Source organism: Salmo trutta, chromosome 38 (assembly GCF_901001165.1).
Source record: "Salmo trutta chromosome 38, fSalTru1.1, whole genome shotgun sequence".
NCBI lineage: Eukaryota > Metazoa > Chordata > Actinopteri > Salmoniformes > Salmonidae > Salmo > Salmo trutta.
In genome coordinates, this window is record NC_042994.1 from 8,173,695 (window position 1) to 8,194,860 (window position 21,166).

Consider the following 21,166-nt stretch of genomic DNA (forward strand, 5'->3'; position numbering starts at 1 on the left):
ACATGCATTCATAAGTGCCAAGTTAGCACTTTTCAATGTCAATACATCCTGGGCCCCACTCCTAAACCACAGTCGGAAGACTTGTCTGGATTCTATTATTAAGTCTGATTTAAGTCTGTTAACTTAAGCCTGGATAACCTTGTGGACGGTTGCAACTCAGCATCTTTGAACCAAAATATACACATACATACGGTGCATACATACATACAAATATATCTGTCTCAATTTACAATAAAGTGATTTTTAAAAAATTCATAATCATCTCTTAAATATACTGTTTTTTTTCCCATTGCACTTTGTTAAAATAATGAATATGATTTTTTTAAAGGCAATAGTGTGATTTTAAAAAGGTGAAAAGATACGGTACCATTAGCCTGATTGAGAAGAATAGTAAAAATAACAAGATCTGTAATATACACATCTTTAAAAGACCCTCACCTACTCATATACATGGATGTACAGTACCAGCCAAAAGTTTGGACACACCTACTCATTCAAGGGTTTTTCTTTATTTTTACTATTTTCTACATTGTAGAATACTAGTCAAGACATCAAAACTATGAAATGGAATCATGTAGTAACCAAAAAAGTGTTAAACAAATCACAATATATTTGATAAAATAGTAAAAATAAAGATAAACCCTTGAATGAGTAGTTGTGTCCAAACTTTTGACTGGTACTGTATGAGTATATATATATAAATATATGTAGCATGTATTTCAATATCACATATACACACACAAACATCTACATGCCCATGCATGTTTGTGCGCCAGTATATGTCATATCTTCTCCACACATACATATATACACATATAATAAATAAATGCACAAAAACATTCTTGGTTCATGGTTCCATGGTTTCCTTCAAAGCGGTATTTGGTACAGTCTTTGACTAACCATTTTGTCTGCGTGCGTTTTAGTCCTTCGTTGTAGTAGTACTAGTAGTACTACAGTAGTACTAAAGTAGTACTACAGTCCACTGCCAATCCCTGAACAAGAACAGACTGGAAAGTGTGTGTACTTATGTGTACGTGTTTGTGTGTGGACAGGGGAATGGGCGGGGGGGAGGGGGGGGGGACATGCACACTGTTGTCCATCTTTCCGAGCTACTGGAATACCAGGTTACCGGGTATTTAAGAGGATGGATTGGCCGAGGACGGTCCAAGCCCACCCTAACAGGGCCTTCTAGAGGTGTGTGATGTGGGTGAGGGCCCAGAGTGCTATCCCTTTAACCCCCTTCCCCACTACCCCAAAGGGTATTCTGTTCCAGGCTGTGGAATCGGACAGGGGTGGTGGAGGGTAGAGAGTAGAGGTTCAGGCTGGGGCTCAGTATACACATCTCCGTAGCCCCCTTCCCCTCAATTCCTCCAGGGTCTTCCATGCATAAGGGGGTGGTGGGTAGGGGTTAGAGGTCCTTCCCTTCAATTCCCCCAGGGTCTTCCATGCATAAGGGGGTGGTGGGTAGGGGGTAGAGGTCCTTCCCTTCAATTCCCCCAGGGTCTTCCATGCATAAGGGGGTGGTGGGTAGGGGTTAGAGGTCCTTCCCTTCAATTCCCCCAGGGTCTTCCATGCATAAGGGGGTGGTGGGTAGGGGTTAGAGGTCCTTCCCTTCAATTCCCCCAGGGTCTTCCATGCATAAGGGGGTGGTGGGTAGGGGTTAGAGGTCATTCCCTTCAATTCCCCCAGGGTCTTCCAGCCATAAGGGGGTGGTGGGTAGGGGGTAGAGGTCCTTCCCTTCAATTCCCCCAGGGTCTTCCATGCATAAGGGGGTGGTGGGTAGGGGTTAGAGGTCATTCCCTTCAATTCCCCCAGGGTCTTCCAGACATAAGGGGGTGGTGGGTAGGGGTTAGAGGTCCTTGGATGTCGGGGGATTAGGCCCAGGCCCTGGCCCAGAGGGTACTAACACCATCCCTCCTCACTCCTCTCGCCCTCTCCCCAGACCCCTCCCCCCTCCTTTCCCCTTGTCCCCAGACCCCTCCTCCCTCCTCTCCCCCTGTCCCCAGACCCATCCTCCATCCTCTCCCCCTGTCCCCAGACCCCTCCTCCCTCCTTTCCCCCTGTCCCCTCCTCCCTCCTCTCCCCCTGTCCCCAGACCCCTCCTCCCTCCTCTCCCCCTGTCCCCAGACCCCTCCTCCCTCCTCTCCCCCTGTCCCCAGACCCCTCCTCCCTCCTCTCCCTCCACTCCCTCTGTCCCCACCACCCCAGTGTGGGCTAGATGGGTCCCTCATTGTGCGCAGTGTGGTTGACCCTGTGGGCCAGACAGTTCTGGGGCTGTGTGTTGAGGTTGAGCAGGCTGGCTGTCTCGTGGTGGGCCATAGCTGGCGTCTCCAGCACGCCTCCGCCTCCACCATCGTGGAGCTCAGTGGTCAGAGTCAATTCGATCTTGGTGAACTCGCTGTCCATCGATTGGGGCGTCTTATCCATGCGCGACGCCATCAGGGCGTTCTGGTACTGCTGACGGGTCACCTGCGGGAGGATAATACAGTTACATGATATCAGGTTATACGATATTACAGTATATTAAATAGCATCCCTGGGCATCAGTTGAACTGGTAGATGTGGATATCTACATGATCATCTTGAATGATAGCATAGCTACATTTCCAACAGAACATTCTTATCCACTTTCTCCTGGTTTCAATCATGTTTCACCAACCGGACACATATATCTCACTAAAGTCACACAGGGTGTGCCTCTGGGCTCCATGCTAGGGCCCCTCTTTTTCATAATCTACATCCTCCCACTTGGACAGATCCTATGCTAGCCAATTCAACCTCAACCTCCACTATTATACAAGCGACACCCAAATGTGACCCGTTTCAGGAAACTAGGCGTATGTCGCGGGTCACTACTTCACAGGACAGCCATTTGAACATAATCTTTTTTTTATTTATCAAAATGTTTTTTTGTTTTTTTTGAAGGAATGCCTTCTGGAACGTGAACTTTCATGTGCCTTAATAACAAACTTGTATGTCATCTGTAAAAACGAATACAATTGTTAAATTGCGAGTCTAGTTGGTTTTGCCACAGAAAAACACAGCAACCGTCCCGCTAGCCATGATTGGCTGAGATAATGAGTGGGCTGGACATGCCGGGGCATGCCATGTAGCACACTTCTGTCTATTTGAGCTGGTCAATATCGGTAGGTAATCATGTCTACCGCTGCTTTAAAAAAAATACATTGTTTAGTAGAACTGCAAAAGTGTTGCTCTCCACTTTCTGGAGGACCGAGTTTTGAAATCATTGGAATTAGAGTAGGATAGCTAAGGAGATGGAGAAAACACCAGTCTCCGGGTTACATCTTCAAACTAAGGGCAACCATGGCATCTGTGACAGGGAGAAGCGTCCAACCATGATGTAAGATAGTTTAGCTAGCTACATTTTCAGATATTACACATTTCTAATTTTGACAGTTGTTTTCATTTCAAGTTGAAGTGTACTGTTAGCTAGATAGCTAACATTACCTGGCTGGTTCGCTACCTAACGTTACGTGTATGATCGTATTATTCGTATCTCAGAGCAATTTGCTTGGCTAGTTATAGCCTAATGTTAGCTAGCTAACATTGAACCTGGTTGGTTAGCTACCTGCAGATTCATGCAAGGTAGTAACGTCATGAGTTGGGATTATGGTTCATTGTTTAGCTAGCTAGCTAGCTACATGTCTTAACAAAAGACTCCACTATGCAAATGTACATTTTAATAGAATGTCACTGTGACAAATGTTAACCAGTTAGCTTGGGTGCTTGACTGCTGTTCTTAGGACAAAACGCTCAGATAAAGAGATGGGTGGAGCTAAAGCTTAAAAGGGTGTGAAGCATGCTGAGTGGGTGTAGACAAAGAAGAGCTCTCCTGTAGGTAGCAAAACATTCAAAGGCCCTTTTCTCAAAAGTGAGTTTACAAGTTTATCAACTTTCAAAGCAAAATTACTTTCCCATTGTTCCTCAAATGCAGCGTATGATATACCATTTTGTAGCTCTATGTCTCTGCTTTTATCCAATGTAAAAAACACAATTTCAAATTTTAAACCATAAGACCGAATCAAGGTGGTTGGTCACAAATGTGTGTGTCTGTGTGTGTGTGTACAGTATGTGCGTGCACACGTGTGTGTAGAAGTGTGTATAGACTCTCCTTGAAATACTGCAGGTCCGACAGCCATAACAGAGTAGTCTGGCATGTCTACAATTGAAGTCCGAAGTTTACATACACTTAGGTTGGAGTCATTAAAACTCGTTTTCAACCACTTCACACATTTCTTGTTAACAAACTATAGTTTAGGACATTTACTTTGTGCATGACACACGTAGTTTACAGACAGATTATTTGACTTATAATTCACTGTATCACAATTCCAGTGGGTCAAAAGTTTACATACACTAAGTTGACTGTGCCTTTAAACAGCTTGGAAAATACCAGAAAATTATGTCATGGCTCTAGAAGCTTCTGATAGACTAATTGACATCATTTGAGTCAATTGGAGGTGTACCTGTGGATGTATTTCATGGCCTACCTTCAAACTCAGTGCCTCTTTGCTTGACATCATGGGAAAATTAAAATAAATCAGCCAAGACCTCAGAAAAACAATTGTAGACCTCCACAAGTCATCCTTGGGAGCAATTTCCAAATGCCTGAAGGTACCACGTTCATCTGTACAAACAATAGTACGCAAGTATAAACACCATGGGACCACGCAGCAGTCATACCGCTCAGGAAGGAGACACGTTCTGTCTCCTAGAGTTGAACGTACTTTGGTGCGAAAAGTGCAAATCAATCCCAGAACAACAGCAAAGGACCTTGTGAAGATGCTGGAGGAAACAGGTACAAAAGTATCTATATCCACAGTAAAACGAGTCCTATATCGACATAACCTGAGAGGCCACTCAGCAAGGAAGAAGCCACTGCTCCAAAACCGCCATAAAAAAGCCAGATTACGGTTTGCAACTGCACATGGGGACAAATATCGTACTTTTTGGAGAAATGTCCTCTGGTCTGATGAAACAAAAATAGAACTGTTTGGCCATAATGACCATTGTTATGTTTGGAGGAAAAAGGGGGAGGCTTGCAAGCCGAAGAACACCATCCCAACTATTAAGCACCAGGGTGGCAGCATCATGTTGTGGGGGTGCTTTGCTGCAGGAGGGACTGGTGCACTTCACAAAATAGATGGCATCATGAGGATGGAAAATTATGTGGATATATTGAAGTAACATTTCAAGACATCAGTCAGGAAGTTAAAGCTTGGTCGCAAATGGGTCTTCCAAATGGACAATGACCCCAAGCATGCTTCCAGAGTTGTGGCAAAATGGCTTAAGGACAACAAAGTAAAGGTATTGGAGTGGCCATCACAAAGCCCTGACCTCAATCCCATAGAACATTTGTGGGCAGAACTGAAAAAGCGTGTGCGAGCAAGGAGGGCTACAAACCTGACTCAGTTACACCTGCTCTGTCAGGAGCAATGGGCCAAAATTCACCCAACTTATTGTGGGAAGCTTGTGGAAGGCTACCCGAAACATTTGACCTAAGTTAATCAATTTAAAGGCAATGCTACCAAATACTAATTGAGTATGTAGACTTCTGACCCACTGGGAATGTGATGAAAGAAATAAAAGCTGAAAGAAATAATTCTCTCTACTATTATTCTGACATTTCACATTCTTAAAATAAAGTGGTGATCCTAACTGACCCAATACAGGGAATTTTTACTCTGATTAAATGTCAGGAATTGTGAAAAACTGAGTTTAAATGTACGTAAACGTCCGACTTCAACTGTATCTGTAGTGTGTGTGTATAGTGTAATGTGTGTGTAGTGTGTGTATGCGTGTCTGTCTGTGTGTGCATCCTGACTATCCTCTCACCTTGATGTACTGCAGGTCAGACACAGCCCTGACAGAGTAGTCTGGCATGTATATCTGTAGGAAGGCATTCAGCTGGTTGTTACTGCTCCCCAGCGTGGGTGTGATGGCATCGATGCGGTCACTCCGGTTCAGGGAGTCTGAGTGGTTCAGGCCAAACGGCCGCGGGGGGGACTTGTTCTCTGCACGGGATAGAGAAGAATAGAAGTTTTCGGCTTCTGTTCACAGCAAATACACATCTGGGGTTGGGGTCGATTCCATGTCTATAACAGTCGATTCAGAAAGTAAACCAAATTCCAATATCCAATTCTACATTTTTCCTCATTGAAAAGCATTGAAGAGACCTGGAATTGACCCCAACCCTGATCTGAGAACAGAATAGAGAACAGAATAAATGCAGAACCCACAGAACATGTCCCACAGACACTGTATATGGGATCCACAATCAGTTATAGCTGTACTGCTGTACCTAACCATAGCTTTGTATAATTTATGTTTGTCATCTAATCTCCATCTACACAAACTGATTGTGTATCATCTATTTACTGAATTCTACACAGAATGAAAAGCTATTTCTTTAATTGAATGATTAGGTAACATATAGGCCAAGAATCCTTGGTGCAATGTATGGAAATCTAATATACATTTTAAGTCCTCCCATTAGGGGGGTGGGCTTTGCTTCACAGGTTTTGAGTTGGTGGTCTAGAGTGATGCCGCTTTTTTCCCACTTCTCAAATTAGAATACTTTCTCTTTATTTTAATTAAACTCAGCTTATGTTTTCCACTTCTTAAAAAGCAGACGAGAGAAAAACCACACAACCAAGTGGAAAAGACCTGGGCTTCCAGAGAGCTGGGGCGTTAATGCTTACTACTCTGGCTGGAATGTATGTAATCCTGAGTTTGGATGTCTGCATAAAGCAGTGTGGTCCCACGCAGTAGGCCAAGGCCCAGGCAGTAGGCCCAGACCCACGCAGTAGGCCAAGTCCCAGGCATGTGAACCCTGGGAGATTAGTACTCTACTTTCTCGGGGCCGACGGGGGACGGTAGGGGATGGAGGGATGGAGTGGAAGAGAGTGGAGTGGGACAAGGGGGAAAAGAAGGAGGAGGGAATTTAGTAAATATGGGGTGGATCAGAGGCTTGAGCTGTGTGTGTGTGTGTGTGTGTGTGTGTGTGTGTGTGTGTGTGTGTGTGTGTGTGTGTGTGTGTGTGTGTGTGTGTGTGTGTGTGTGTGTGTGTGTGTGTGTGTGTGTGTGTGTGTTTGCAGAATGTGTGTGTGTGCTGCAGTCAGCGGCCCTGCAGGGGGCTGTAACTCATAGCCTTGTTTATGGAGTCAGAGGGTTAAGGGGCTAGAGGGGTGGAGCCTGTCTCTAGTGGCGGCTATGCCTCACTCTGGGGGCCTCTACTACTCTATTCACTGGCTGAGTTATGGCACTGGTTACCACACACACACACACACACACACACACACACACACACACACACACACACACACACACACACACACACACACACAGGGGAATGGACGCTTCACACGCACAGTACACAGTAACATACATCCTTCAGAGTTCAAAACAATAGGTAAGTACCGCCTTGTTAAACGTCCATGCAAAACAACATTTAATATGCAAAGCAAACGTAAGGACAGCGTAAGTAGGAAATGCATATTAATACACAAACATGCAAAGTATTCTTGCGATGTGGCACAAGAGAATTCCACTCTCAAAGAATTGAAGCTCATGAGCAACAGGACCAGAATTCATTACTATGTCCACAACACACCATGCAGTTATAATACTGGTAAATATCCAGGCTTAGGTGAAGTGTACACTCATCCCAATGGGAAGAGTTATATTAGATGTGAGGAGAGATGGAGATAGAGGGATAGGGGGATGGACAGACAGACAGACAGACAGGTTGACAGACAGACAGGCAGACAGGAAAGAGAGGGCTACCATACCTGGAGATCCTGCTAGGGACTCAGCCCTACTGACAACGAAGGTACGAGACAGGGAGAGAGGGACTGGCGAAGAGAGATGGACGACAGAGAGGGGAGACACACGGAAAAATCCATCACCAAAGCCCACAAATGAAATAATTGTATAACGTTACCGTCGTACACCGTGTCCTGAAAAACAACCAACGTGCCATCCAAGCACATTGAAAGAGGGTCTGTGATAAAATATGACAAAATACACCATCTCATAAGCATGTACTCTATGTTCCATAAACCAAACTAGAGTGACAACTTTTTGATGAGGAGGGTGTAATTCTGCCCTCTCACCAGCAGGTGTCTCTGAGATCCTACTAGCGCCTGACTGGAAGTTTGTGAATGAACTGAGAAAATACAGAGGCTGCATCACAAAAAATGTGTCATACCTTATTTCAATATGAGTCAATTCACTTGGTTACTGATAAACTGTTTCTTTACAATTTGTAAACCAGTCATCCTGAACCTAGCCCATGTCTCAATAGCTGCCGATGGATGATGGGTAGGAGGGAATTGGGGAAATCTGATATATACATGGTAGGTCCCTATAGGCTACAATGTAGTATTTTTGTAAAGTAGTTTTATACAGGGACGTAGGGTTCTGGACAAAAGTGTTGTGTACTGCAGTGAATATTTATAGGACGTGATTTTAGACACAGCCATTGAGACGTCGGTATACAAGGAAGTCTTACCTGGAGAGGTGGTGAGAGCCATCATCCCATAGGAGGAGAACGCTCCTGCTTCAAACTTCATCCCTTCCTTCCCTGCCTCCACCTCCACCTTCCCCTGCAGAGGAACACAACACACTTTCCGTAAGAGTCTGAAGAAGACTCAGATCAGTTGAGAAGTACTGCAGGGTATAGAGGGTGATCATCAGCTACAGTAAATTCACTGTGTTTTGGTTTTAGCAGCATTTTGTTTGTTGAGGGCATTGACTGAACCGCGTAACATTTCAGAATTCACACCTCAAACAATATTCCCGACAAATCTCTCCTTCGCAGTGAGATTACTATCTACTTCACGTTCTTTTAAAGGCCCAGTGCGTTCAGTTTTTCCTGTGTTTTGTATCATATTGTACAACAGCTGATGAAACTGTGATCAGTGTTATTTCCTGATAGTTACTGGTAGAGAAAATAATCTCATCAGCAGGTTTAGCATGGGTGGAGTTTCGGCTTGCCTGGTTACGGCACCAGGCGGTAAATAAGTTAATAGACCAATAACAAAGAGAGTTCAAACCTCTCTGCCAATAACAGCTCGTTTTTTGTTTTCAGGTGCCCTCCCCCTCCCCACTCAGACCACTCCCAGACCGTCCTAGAAACATTCTTGATTGAGAATTTTTTCTTTTGCAAAGAAGTTATTTTTATTTTTACAATTTTAATGGAAAACTGTTATAGCATGATACTTAATTGTTACCCAGAAATGATTTGATATTGATATAAAAATTGACTTTTAAGTCCACAAAGTAAATTTCCTATTTGCATGCGGCAACATTTCAGCCAATCCATCTGTAACACTTTCTCTTAAAGATTAAATACCCAATGCAGATGTGTTTATCTCAATATCAAATCATTTCTTGTTAACAATTAAGTACCTTACTGTGATTGTTTTCAATTAAAATGGTCAAAAAGAAACAAAAGTAGCTTCTTAGCAAAGAGCAATTTCTCAAGAATTTAGCTTGGACTGTCTGGGAGCGGTCTGAGTGGGGAGGGGAAAACTGAAAACTAGCTGTTAATTGGCAGAGAGGTTTGGATCTCTCTTTCTTATTGGGCTATTAACTAATTTACCGCCTGATGATGTCACCAGTCAGGTCAAAACTCCATCCTACCAAAACAGGCTGACATTTTAGGTGGTCTTTTCAAACAGCGCTTACACTAAAAGGGCATTATCATCATTTTCACAATTTCACTGTATTTTTCCAACCTCATAGTGCGGAAATATATATAAAATACAGAAAATTCACTTTTTTTGACTGCACTGGGCCTTTAAAACAGGTACTTGCAGCATCACTTCCGACTTACATCACCCTCATGTTGCCACCCTGACTCGAGGGCAAATCTCACTCTTGTTTATAACTCGTGGAAAATCCCCTTGCTTTGTTTAATAGCTGCCAATCCCCTTCCTGGCCTACACTCTGAGGAAAAGGGTTCCAGAAGATTATTTAGCTATCCCCATATGAGAACCCTTTTTGGTTTCAGGTACAAACTATTTTTGGTTTCAGGTAGAACCCTCTGTGGAAAGGGTTTTACATGGAAGTAAAAAGGGTTCTACCTGGAACCAAAAAGGGTTCGTCAAAGGGTTCTCCTATAGGGACAGCCGAAGAACCGCTTAGGTTCTAGATAACACTTTTTTTCCTAAAGCCTCTTTTATACCTGGTTCTAACATGCGTCCGTCCTGATCTTGTCAACATTCTGATTGTGCCCACATTTGTCGACAGGTGTAGACAATCAAAAGACGCATTGTGAAGTGATTGTGATTGGACCTTCCTGACCACCGGAGGAAGTCAAAGACGCATCTTGTACGGATATCCTTGAAGTGTATAAAGGAATCCTCACCATGAAAGCTTAGAAGTTTGTCCAACGTCACGGTTGTCCCGTCCTCTCAAAAAATAAATCGCACTGGTCTGTTGAGGTAGTAATTATGGGCAACGATACCTCGACAATTCCTACAGAATTAACATCATGGACTTCATTAGAAACTAACTGCCTACTGGAGTGGGAGTGGGAACAGGAAACCCCAATGCCCATTTTATTCAGTGCCGGACAAGGTATTGGGCTGTAATGATGAGTATAAAAAGTTAGCTGTTTTCTGTCGATTTATACAGCTCATGTCGTAAGGGGAGGTTCAAGTCAGGTTGGATAATTTTGCATCGAGGGAGGGACGAGGGAATCTGGTCACAATACGGACGTAGTGGGCAGATAACAGACACATTTTACTACCATGTGTAGACGCAACAAATCTCCATCTAGATCGGATGATGACAACTACATGTTAATGCAAGGTGTAACCACAGCTGAAGAGTGTAGTGACCGTCGCCCAATAGCATGGCTCATTTCTGACCTGGCCCGATAGTGTGGCCCATTACTGACCTGGCCCGAAAGTGTGGCCCATTTCTGACCTGGCCCGATAGTATGGCCCATTACTGACCTGGCCCGATAGTGTGGCCCATTTCTGACCTGGCCCGATAGTGTGGCCCATTACTGACCTGGCCCGATAGTGTGGCCCATTTCTGACCTGGCCCGATAGTGTGGTCCATTACTGACCTGGCCCGATAGCGTGGCCCCCTCTACATTTGTCATTGCTGTCATTGTACAACTACATACAGCATCACAATCACTGCAAGTAAAATATCTGCTATCTGCAAAATCAGTGTTTGCGAGTGCAAAAAAGACAAATACAACAGTTAAGTGATTGTAGTGTTGTATCTTCCTGGTTCTGGTCCAATAGCGTGGCCCCGTACTAACCCCTGGCCCAATGGCGTGGCTCGGTACTGACCTGCAGGATGAGTATGAAGTAGTCCACAGGCTTGTTCCTGTGGAAGAGGTAGTGCTCCGGTGCTCTCTTGTTCTTCTCGTCGTACTTCAGCTCCTGGATCACGTTGGGGTGTTTGAGCAGACGCAGCAGGATCTTCTCTGACATCTGCACCGGCCCGAACGACTCCACCTCTGGAGATAGTCAGAGAGCGAGAGAGAGCGAGAGAGAGAGGGGAGAGAGAGAGGGGAGAGAGTCAGAGAAAGAGAGATGGAGAGAGACATAATTTAAGAACAAATTGACCAATATAGTAAGATACAACATTGTACAAGACAATATTATGCAGTGGTAAGACACAAGACGTTGTGATGTAATACCCTACAATACCATATCAGCAATAGAATTCCATGTAAAAACACTCTCTTGCCTTTACCATATCACCTCATTATCACCTTATCTACGGTAAATTAACTATAATCACGCGTATTGCACACAGGCTCAACCTGATTCTCCCCATACTCTATCATTATTCTCATTGGTCAAGGCAAAAAAGGTTAACCAATCGTGCCCCTGACACCAGAGTGTGGTGATATGTCTCAGTTGGCAGCTTGCTCCACCACACTACGGTAGGGACTGGCCCTGCTAATAGCCAAAGTTCCTTTAGAGGGGACAGCGGGGCCACAGCTTTAAGTGATGCTTAGCAGCTCGCTAGGTCAAAGTTCTCACCAAATCCCCTACAAATGCAACATATTTGAATCACCTGTGCTCTACTACTAGTAGCTAGCTGGGACATTCCACGGTGGTTCTGGTTGTACGTTCCATGGGATTGTTCTAATAGTATTTCAAATCTTTTAAACACTTGGCACCACAGCCATACATTGATCTGGATCTAATGTTCTGCTTTGAGCTTGAGCCTGTTTGTTTTAGCCTGTTTGCTTTAGCCTGCCTGAAGTGCCAGATGGGATGGGGTTTGCACTTTGGGGACTATTCCATTCAACCCATTGCCCTAGGCAAGCTCAATCAAGCACATCTCAATCAAGAATTTCAAACATATGTGAATGCAGGTCTGACATGCAGACATGTAGACATGCTTTCTGGGAGAACCCCAGCAATCAGCCAAACTGTCGAAAGTGATGTCATCGTGAAAGTAGTGTAACCAAATTGTGATGTGTGTTCCAAGCTAAATGCTAAATGCTACAGTCTCCCAACCGCTGAGAACATGACACGCAAGCAAATAGTCGGCCATGTTTTCAGACTGAGCCATATAAAGTCTGTGCAGACATCTCATGCCGCGCTCCCCAGAGGCATAGTGTCTCCTCTCCTCTCAGACAATCACCCACGTGTACATCACAAACACACACACACACACACACACACACACACACACACACACACACACACACACACACACACACACACACACACACACACACACACACACACACACACACACGTACGTCTCAAACACACGCTCTCGCCACACACACACACACACACACACACACACACACACACACACACACACACACACACACACACACACACACACACACACACACACACACGTCTCAAACACACGCTCTCGCCACACACACACACACACACACACACATTCACTTGTCGCAAACACACACACAAACACACACTCTCGCCCTCTCCACACACACACACTTGTTCCACAGTCAGGGTTCTGAGGGCACACTGGGGGAAGTCAAGCAGCAACGCAGTGTGCACACTTGCCTGTTGCTAGGTAACGCAGGGTTGCCAGCAGAAGCTGAGGTGATATTTTAACCTTCATTTCACTGTCGTTGGGCTTGAAGGCTGAGAAATCCTGCTTCCGCTCACGATGGGTGATTTTCTTCTTCGTTTTGTTGTCAGCTGAGGGGAGAAAGAATTGGGGAATGGGAGGAAAGGGGAGAAATTGTAAGCTGACATTGATAGTGCATTTCCTAGGTACAAGGGTGAATAAACTTTAGTTACTCAAAGGAATTTTTTTTCAAGCAAATATGTTCTTTCCCTATGGACAATGTATGTACAAATTTAAAATGCAAAAAATGGGGGAAACACAGAGTTGCTGTTGAAACATTACTGGACATAACATTAAAACAATATAAAATGCCTGGAAGCTAAACCTTTGCGGTAGAACGTTACATTACAGCAGATAATACAGTCGTACTAGTCTGGTAACAGGTTCAAGTTACTCAAAATAAAAACATTGATACCACTTCATTTCAGTAAAATGTGTGTGAAGTAAATCGTTTGGGCACCTACTGTACAAGTCTGTCTCATCCAGGATCTCTGACTTGATGATTTCCTCGATGATGTCCTCCAGGGTGACGATGCCCAGGACCTCGTAGAAGGGGTCCCCCTCACCCTCGTTGTTCACCCTCTGAACTATGGCCAGGTGGGATTTACCTAACACACACACACACGCAGAGAAGGAGAGATAGAGAGACAGAGATAGAGAGAGATAGAGCGATAGAACACACATTTAAGAGGTTGTAAAGTTTGGGTCATAGTGATAAAGTGCAGCAAGAGCCTCTGTGTCCAACGCTATAAAGGTCAACTTATGAGCAGTGTGGTCTTTTTGAACACTCAGTGGATAGAGGTCAAGTACTCTCTGTTCATGCAATATATCACTAATTATAAACCGGGTGGTTCGAGGCCTGAATGCTGATTGGCTGAAAGTATGACAAAAAACATTTTTTTTTACATTGTTAAACAGTTTATAACAGCAATAAGGCATCTCAGAGGTGTGTAGTATATGGCCAGTATTCCTCGTACTGTATCCAGGTACTCTGTGTTCCGTCGTGCAAAAGAACAGCCCTTGGCAGTGGTATTTTGGCAACATAACACACCTCCACAGGCCTTATTGCTTAATGATACATTGCATAAAGTAATAAAGCACACATCATACATCACACATCATACATCATCATACATCATATCCCAGATTTCACATCTGGGATATTTCATCAGGGCATATACAGTGCATTCGGAAAGTATTCAGACCCCTTCATTTTTCCACATTTTGTTAGTTACAGCCTTAATATAAAATTGATTCAATATTCTTTTCCCCTCATCAATGTACACCCAATACCCCATAACGACAAAGTTAAAACAGGTTTTAAAAAACAGAAATAACTAATTTACATAAGTATTCAGACCATTTGCTATGAGACTCAAAATTGAGCATCCTGTTTCCATTGATCATCCTTTAAATGTTTCTACAACTTGATTTGAGTCCACCTGTGGTAAATTCAATTGATTGGACATGATGTGGAAAGGCACACACCTGTCTATATAAGGTCCCACAGTTGACAGTGCATATCAGAGCAAAAACCAAGCCATGAGGTTGAAGGAATTGTCCATAGAGTTCAGAGACAGGATTGTGTCGAGGCACAGATCTTGGGAAGGGTACCAAAAATGTCCTGCAGCATTGAAGGTTCCCAAGAACACAGTGGCCTCCATCATTCTTAAATGTAAGAAGTTTGGAACCACCGAGACTCTTCCTAGAGCTGGTCACCTGGCCAAAGTGAGCAATCAGGGGAGAAGGGCCTTGGTCAGGGAGGTAACCAATAACCTGATGTGGGGATGGGAGAACCTTCCAGAAGGACAACCATCTCTGTAGCACTCCACCAATCAGGCCTTAATGGTAGAGTGGCCAGACGGAAGCCAATCCTCAGTAAAAGGCACATGACAGCCCGCTTGGAGTTTGCCAAAACCTAAAGGAATCTCAGACCATGAGAAACAAGATTTTCTGGTCTGATGAAACCAAGATTGAACTCTTTGGCCTGAATGCCAATCGACATATATGGAGGAAACCTGGCGCCATCCCTACAGTGAAGCATGGTGGTGTCAGCATCAAGCTGTGGGGATGTTTTTCAGCGGAATGGGACTGGGAGACTAGTCAAGATCGAGGCAAAGATGAACAGAGCAAAGTACAGAGAGCTCCTTGATGAAAACCTGCTCAGACTGGGGCAAAGTTTCACCTTCCAACAGGACAATGACCCTAAGCACACAGCCAAGAGAACACAGGAGTGGCTTCGGGACAATTCTCTGAATGTCCTTGAGTGGCCCAGCCAGAGCCCGGACTTTAACCCGATCGAACATCTCTGGAGAGACCTGAGAATAGCTGTGCAGCGACGCTCCCCATCCAACCTGACAGAGTTTGAGAGGATCTGCAGAGAAGAATGAGAGAAACTCCCCAAATACAGGTGTGCCAAGCTTGTAGCGTCATACCCAAGAAGACTCAAGGCTTAAATCGCTGCCAAATGTGCTTCAACAAAGTACTGAGCAAAGGGTCTGAATACTTATACAAATGACAAATAGTAAATTTTTTTATTGTATTTTTTATTTTACCATATAATACGTATGAACATACTGGGTATATGCTTTGAGGTTTGCAACTTAATAAAAGCTTGCAGAAAGTAACAGTGAGTAAGTTAGTAACACTAGTAACACAGTAGTAACAGTAACATAGTAACACTAGTAATACAGTAGTAACAGTGAGACAGTAACACTAGTAATACAGTAGTGAAAGTAACATAGTAACACTAGTAATACAGTAGTAACAGTGAGATGGTAACACTAGTAATACAGTACTAACAGTGAGACAGTAACACTAGTAATACAGTAGTAACAGTGAGACAGTAACACTAGTAATACAGTAGTAACAGTGAGATGGTAACACTAGTAATACAGTAGTAACAGTGAGATGGTAACACTAGTAATACAGTAGTAACAGTGAGATGGTAACACTAGTAATACAGTAGCAACAGTGAGATAGTAACACTAGTAATACAGTAGTAACAGTGAGATGGTAACACTAGTAATACAGTAGTAACAGTGAGATGGTAACACTAGTAATACAGTAGTAACAGTGAGACAGAAACACTAGTAATACAGTAGTGACAGTAACATAGTAACAGTAGTAATACAGTAGTAACAGTAACATAGTAACACTAGCAATACAGTAGTAACAGTGAGATGGTAACACTAGTAATACAGTAGTAACAGTAACATAGTAACACTAGCAATACAGTAGAAACAGTGAGATAGTAACACTAGTAATACAGTAGTAACAGTGAGACAGTAACACTAGTAATACAGTAGTAACAGTGAGATAGTAACACTAGTAATACAGTAGTAACAGTGAGATGGTAACACTAGTAATACAGTAGTAACAGTGAGATGGTAACACTAGTAATACAGTAGTAACAGTGAGATGGTAACACTAGTAATACAGTAGTAAAAGTGAGATGGTAACACTAGTAATACAGTAGTAACAGTGAGATAGTAACACTAGTAATACAGTAGTAACAGTGAGATGGTAACACTAGTAATACAGTAGTAACAGTGAGATGGTAACACTAGTAATACAGTAGTAACAGTGAGATGGTAACACTAGTAATACAGTGAGATAGTAACACTAGTAATACAGTAGTAACAGTGAGAGTGAGATGGTAACACTAGTAATACAGTAGTAACAGTGAGATAGTAACACTAGCAATACAGTAGTAAAAGTGAGACAGTAACACTAGTAATACAGTAGTAACAGTGAGATGGTAACACTAGTAATACAGTAGTAACAGTGAGATGGTAACGCTAGTAATACAGTAGTAACAGTGAGACGGTAACACTAGTAATACTGTAGTAACAGTGAGACGGTAACACTAGTAATACAGTAGTAACAGTGAGATGGTAACACTAGTAATACAGTAGAAACAGTGAGATGGTAACACTAGTAATACAGTAGTAACAGTGAGATAGTAACACTAGTAATACAGTAGTAACAGTGAGATGGTAACACTAGTAATACAGTAGTAACAGTGAGATAGTAACACTAGTAATACAGTAGTAACAGTGAGATGGTAACACTAGTAATACAGTAGTAACAGTGAGATGGTAACACTAGTAATACAGTAGTAACAGTGAGATGGTAACACTAGTAATACAGTAGTAACAGTGAGACAGTAACACTAGTAATACAGTAGTAACAGTGAGATAGTAACACTAGTAATACAGTAGTAACAGTGAGACAGTAACACTAGTAATACAGTAGTAACAGTGAGATGGTAACACTAGTAATACAGTAGTAACAGTGAGATGGTAACACTAGTAATACAGTAGTAACAGTGAGATGGTAACACTAGCAATACAGTAGTAACAGTGAGATGGTAACACTAGTAATACAGTAGTAACAGTGAGATGGTAACACTAGTAATACAGTAGTAACAGTGAGATGGTAACACTAGTAATACAGTAGTAACAGTGAGATAGTAACACTAGTAATACAGCAGTAACAGTGAGACAGTAACACTAGTAATACAGTAGTAACAGTGAGATGGTAACACTAGTAATACAGTAGTAACAGTGAGACAGTAACACTAGTAATACAGTAGTAACAGTGAGATGGTAACACTAGTAATACAGTAGTAACAGTGAGATGGTAACACTAGTAATACAGTAGTAACAGTGAGATGGTAACACTAGTAATACAGTAGTAACAGTGAGATAGTAACACTAGTAATACAGTAGTAACAGTGAGATGGTAACACTAGTAATACAGTAGTAACAGTGAGATGGTAACACTAGTAATACAGTGAGATAGTAACACTAGTAATACAGTAGTAACAGTGAGAGTGAGATGGTAACACTAGTAATACAGTAGTAACAGTGAGATAGTAACACTAGCAATACAGTAGTAACAGTGAGACAGTAACACTAGTAATACAGTAGTAACAGTGAGATGGTAACACTAGTAATACAGTAGTAACAGTGAGATGGTAACGCTAGTAATACAGTAGTAACAGTGAGATGGTAACACTAGTAATACTGTAGTAACAGTGAGACGGTAACACTAGTAATACAGTAGTAACAGTGAGATGGTAACACTAGTAATACAGTAGTAACAGTGAGATGGTAACACTAGTAATACAGTAGTAACAGTGAGATGGTAACACTAGTAATACAGTAGTAACAGTGAGATGGTAACACTAGTAATACAGTAGTAACAGTGAGATAGTAACACTAGTAATACAGTAGTAACAGTGAGATGGTAACACTAGTAATACAGTAGTAACAGTGAGATGGTAACACTAGTAATACAGTAGTAACAGTGAGATGGTAACACTAGTAATACAGTAGTAACAGTGAGACAGTAACACTAGTAATACAGTAGTAACAGTGAGATAGTAACACTAGTAATACAGTAGTAACAGTGAGACGGTAACACTAGTAATACAGTAGTAACAGTGAGATGGTAACACTAGTAATACAGTAGTAACAGTGAGATGGTAACACTAGTAATACAGTAGTAACAGTGAGATGGTAACACTAGTAATACAGTAGTAACAGTGAGATGGTAACACTAGTAATACAGTAGTAACAGTGAGATGGTAACACTAGTAATACAGTAGTAACAGTGAGATAGTAACACTAGTAATACAGCAGTAACAGTGAGACAGTAACACTAGTAATACAGTAGTAACAGTGAGATGGTAACACTTGTAATACAGTAGTAAGAGTGAGACAGTAACACTAGTAATACAGTAGTAACAGTGAGATGGTAACACTAGTAATACAGTAGTAACAGTGAGATGGTAACACTAGTATTACAGTAGTAACAGTGAGATGGTAACACTAGTAATACAGTAGTAACAGTGAGATAGTAACACTAGTAATACAGTAGTAACAGTGAGATGGTAACACTAGTAATACAGTAGTAACAGTGAGATGGTAACACTAGTAATACAGTAGTAACAGTGAGATGGTAACACTAGTAATACAGTAGTAACAGTGAGACAGTAACACTAGTAATACAGTAGTAACAGTGAGATAGTAACACTAGTAATACAGTAGTAACAGTGAGACAGTAACACTAGTAATACAGTAGTAACAGTGAGATGGTAACACTAGTAATACAGTAGTAACAGTGAGATGGTAACACTAGTAATACAGTAGTAACAGTGAGATGGTAACACTAGCAATACAGTAGTAACAGTGAGATGGTAACACTAGTAATACAGTAGTAACAGTGAGATGGTAACACTAGTAATACAGTAGTAACAGTGAGATGGTAACACTAGTAATACAGTAGTAACAGTGAGATAGTAACACTAGTAATACAGCAGTAACAGTGAGACAGTAACACTAGTAATACAGTAGTAACAGTGAGATGGTAACACTAGTAATACAGTAGTAACAGTGAGACAGTAACACTAGTAATACAGTAGTAACAGTGAGATGGTAACACTAGTAATACAGTAGTAACAGTGAGATGGTAACACTAGTAATACAGTAGTAACAGTGAGATGGTAACACTAGTAATACAGTAGTAACAGTGAGATAGTAACACTAGTAATACAGTAGTAACAGTGAGATGGTAACACTAGTAATACAGTAGTAACAGTGAGATGGTAACACTAGTAATACAGTGAGATAGTAACACTAGTAATACAGTAGTAACAGTGAGAGTGAGATGGTAACACTAGTAATACAGTGGTAACAGTGAGATAGTAACACTAGCAATACAGTAGTAACAGTGAGACGGTAACACTAGTAATACAGTAGTAACAGTGAGATGGTAACACTAGTAATACAGTAGTAACAGTGAGATGGTAACGCTAGTAATACAGTAGTAACAGTGAGATGGTAACACTAGTAATACTGTAGTAACAGTGAGACGGTAACACTAGTAATACAGTAGTAACAGTGAGATGGTAACACTAGTAATACAGTAGTAACAGTGAGATGGTAACACTAGTAATACAGTAGTAACAGTGAGATGGTAACACTAGTAATACAGTAGTAACAGTGAGATGGTAACACTAGTAATACAGTAGTAACAGTGAGATGGTAACACTAGTAATACAGTAGTAACAGTGAGATGGTAACACTAGTAATACAGTAGTAACAGTGAGATGGTAACACTAGTAATACAGTAGTAACAGTGAGACGGTAACACTAGTAATACAGTAGTAACAGTGAGATAGTAACACTAGTAATACAGTAGTAACAGTGAGACGGTAACACTAGTAATACAGTAGTAACAGTGAGATGGTAACACTAGTAATACAGTAGTAACAGTGAGATGGTAACACTAGTAATACAGTAGTAACAGTGAGATGGTAACACTAGTAATACAGTAGTAACAGTGAGATGGTAACACTAGTAATACAGTAGTAACAGTGAGATGGTAACACTAGTAATACAGTAGTAACAGTGAGATAGTAACACTAGTAATACAGCAGTAACAGTGAGACGGTAACACTAGTAATACAGTAGTAACAGTGAGATGGTAACACTTGTAATACAGTAGTAACAGTGAGACGGTAACACTAGTAATACAGTAGTAACAGTGAGATGGTAACACTAGTAATACAGTAGTAACAGTGAGACGGTAACACTAGTAATACAGTAGTAACAGTGAGATGGTAACACTAGTAATACAGTAGTAACAGTGAGATGGTAACACTAGTAATACAGTAGTAACAGTGAGATGGTAACACTAGTAATACAGTAGTAACAGTGAGATGGTAACACTAGTAATACAGTAGTAACAGTGAGATAGTAACACTAGTAATACAGTAGTAACAGTGAGATGGTAACACTAGTAATACAGTAGTAACAGTGAGATGGTAACACTAGTAATACAGTAGTAACAGTGAGATGGTAACACTAGTAATACAGTAGTAACAGTGAGATGGTAACACTAGTAATACAGCAGTAACAGTGAGATGGTAACACTAGTAATACAGTAGTAACAGTGAGATGGTAACATAGTAATACAGCAGTAACAGTAACATAGTAACACTAGTAATACAGTAGTAACAGTGAGATGGTAACACTAGTAA

General features: G+C 41.9%; 1 protein-coding gene across 3 annotated transcripts in view; it reads right to left on the bottom strand.

The window, feature by feature from the left end:
* Positions 1-2,191: 2,191 nt before the first annotated feature.
* LOC115178407 (metal transporter CNNM2) overlaps positions 2,192-21,166 on the bottom strand; it is a 57,790-nt gene continuing 38,815 nt past the window's right edge. Inside the window, exons 2-8 of one of the 3 annotated variants that reach the window (XM_029739583.1) lie at positions 13,581-13,724; positions 13,050-13,187; positions 11,334-11,503; positions 8,534-8,627; positions 7,812-7,874; positions 5,857-6,035; positions 2,192-2,469 (exon numbers count right to left, since the gene is read on the bottom strand). In XM_029739583.1, the coding sequence (XP_029595443.1) occupies positions 2,215-2,469; positions 5,857-6,035; positions 7,812-7,874; positions 8,534-8,627; positions 11,334-11,503; positions 13,050-13,187; positions 13,581-13,724 (1,043 nt within the window). In that variant the 3' untranslated portion in view covers positions 2,192-2,214. Of the gene's footprint in view, positions 2,470-5,856; positions 6,036-7,811; positions 7,875-7,963; positions 8,024-8,533; positions 8,628-11,333; positions 11,504-13,049; positions 13,188-13,580; positions 13,725-21,166 lie in introns of all 3 variants that reach the window. The other 2 variants (XM_029739584.1, XM_029739585.1) reach the window with 2 other exon arrangements.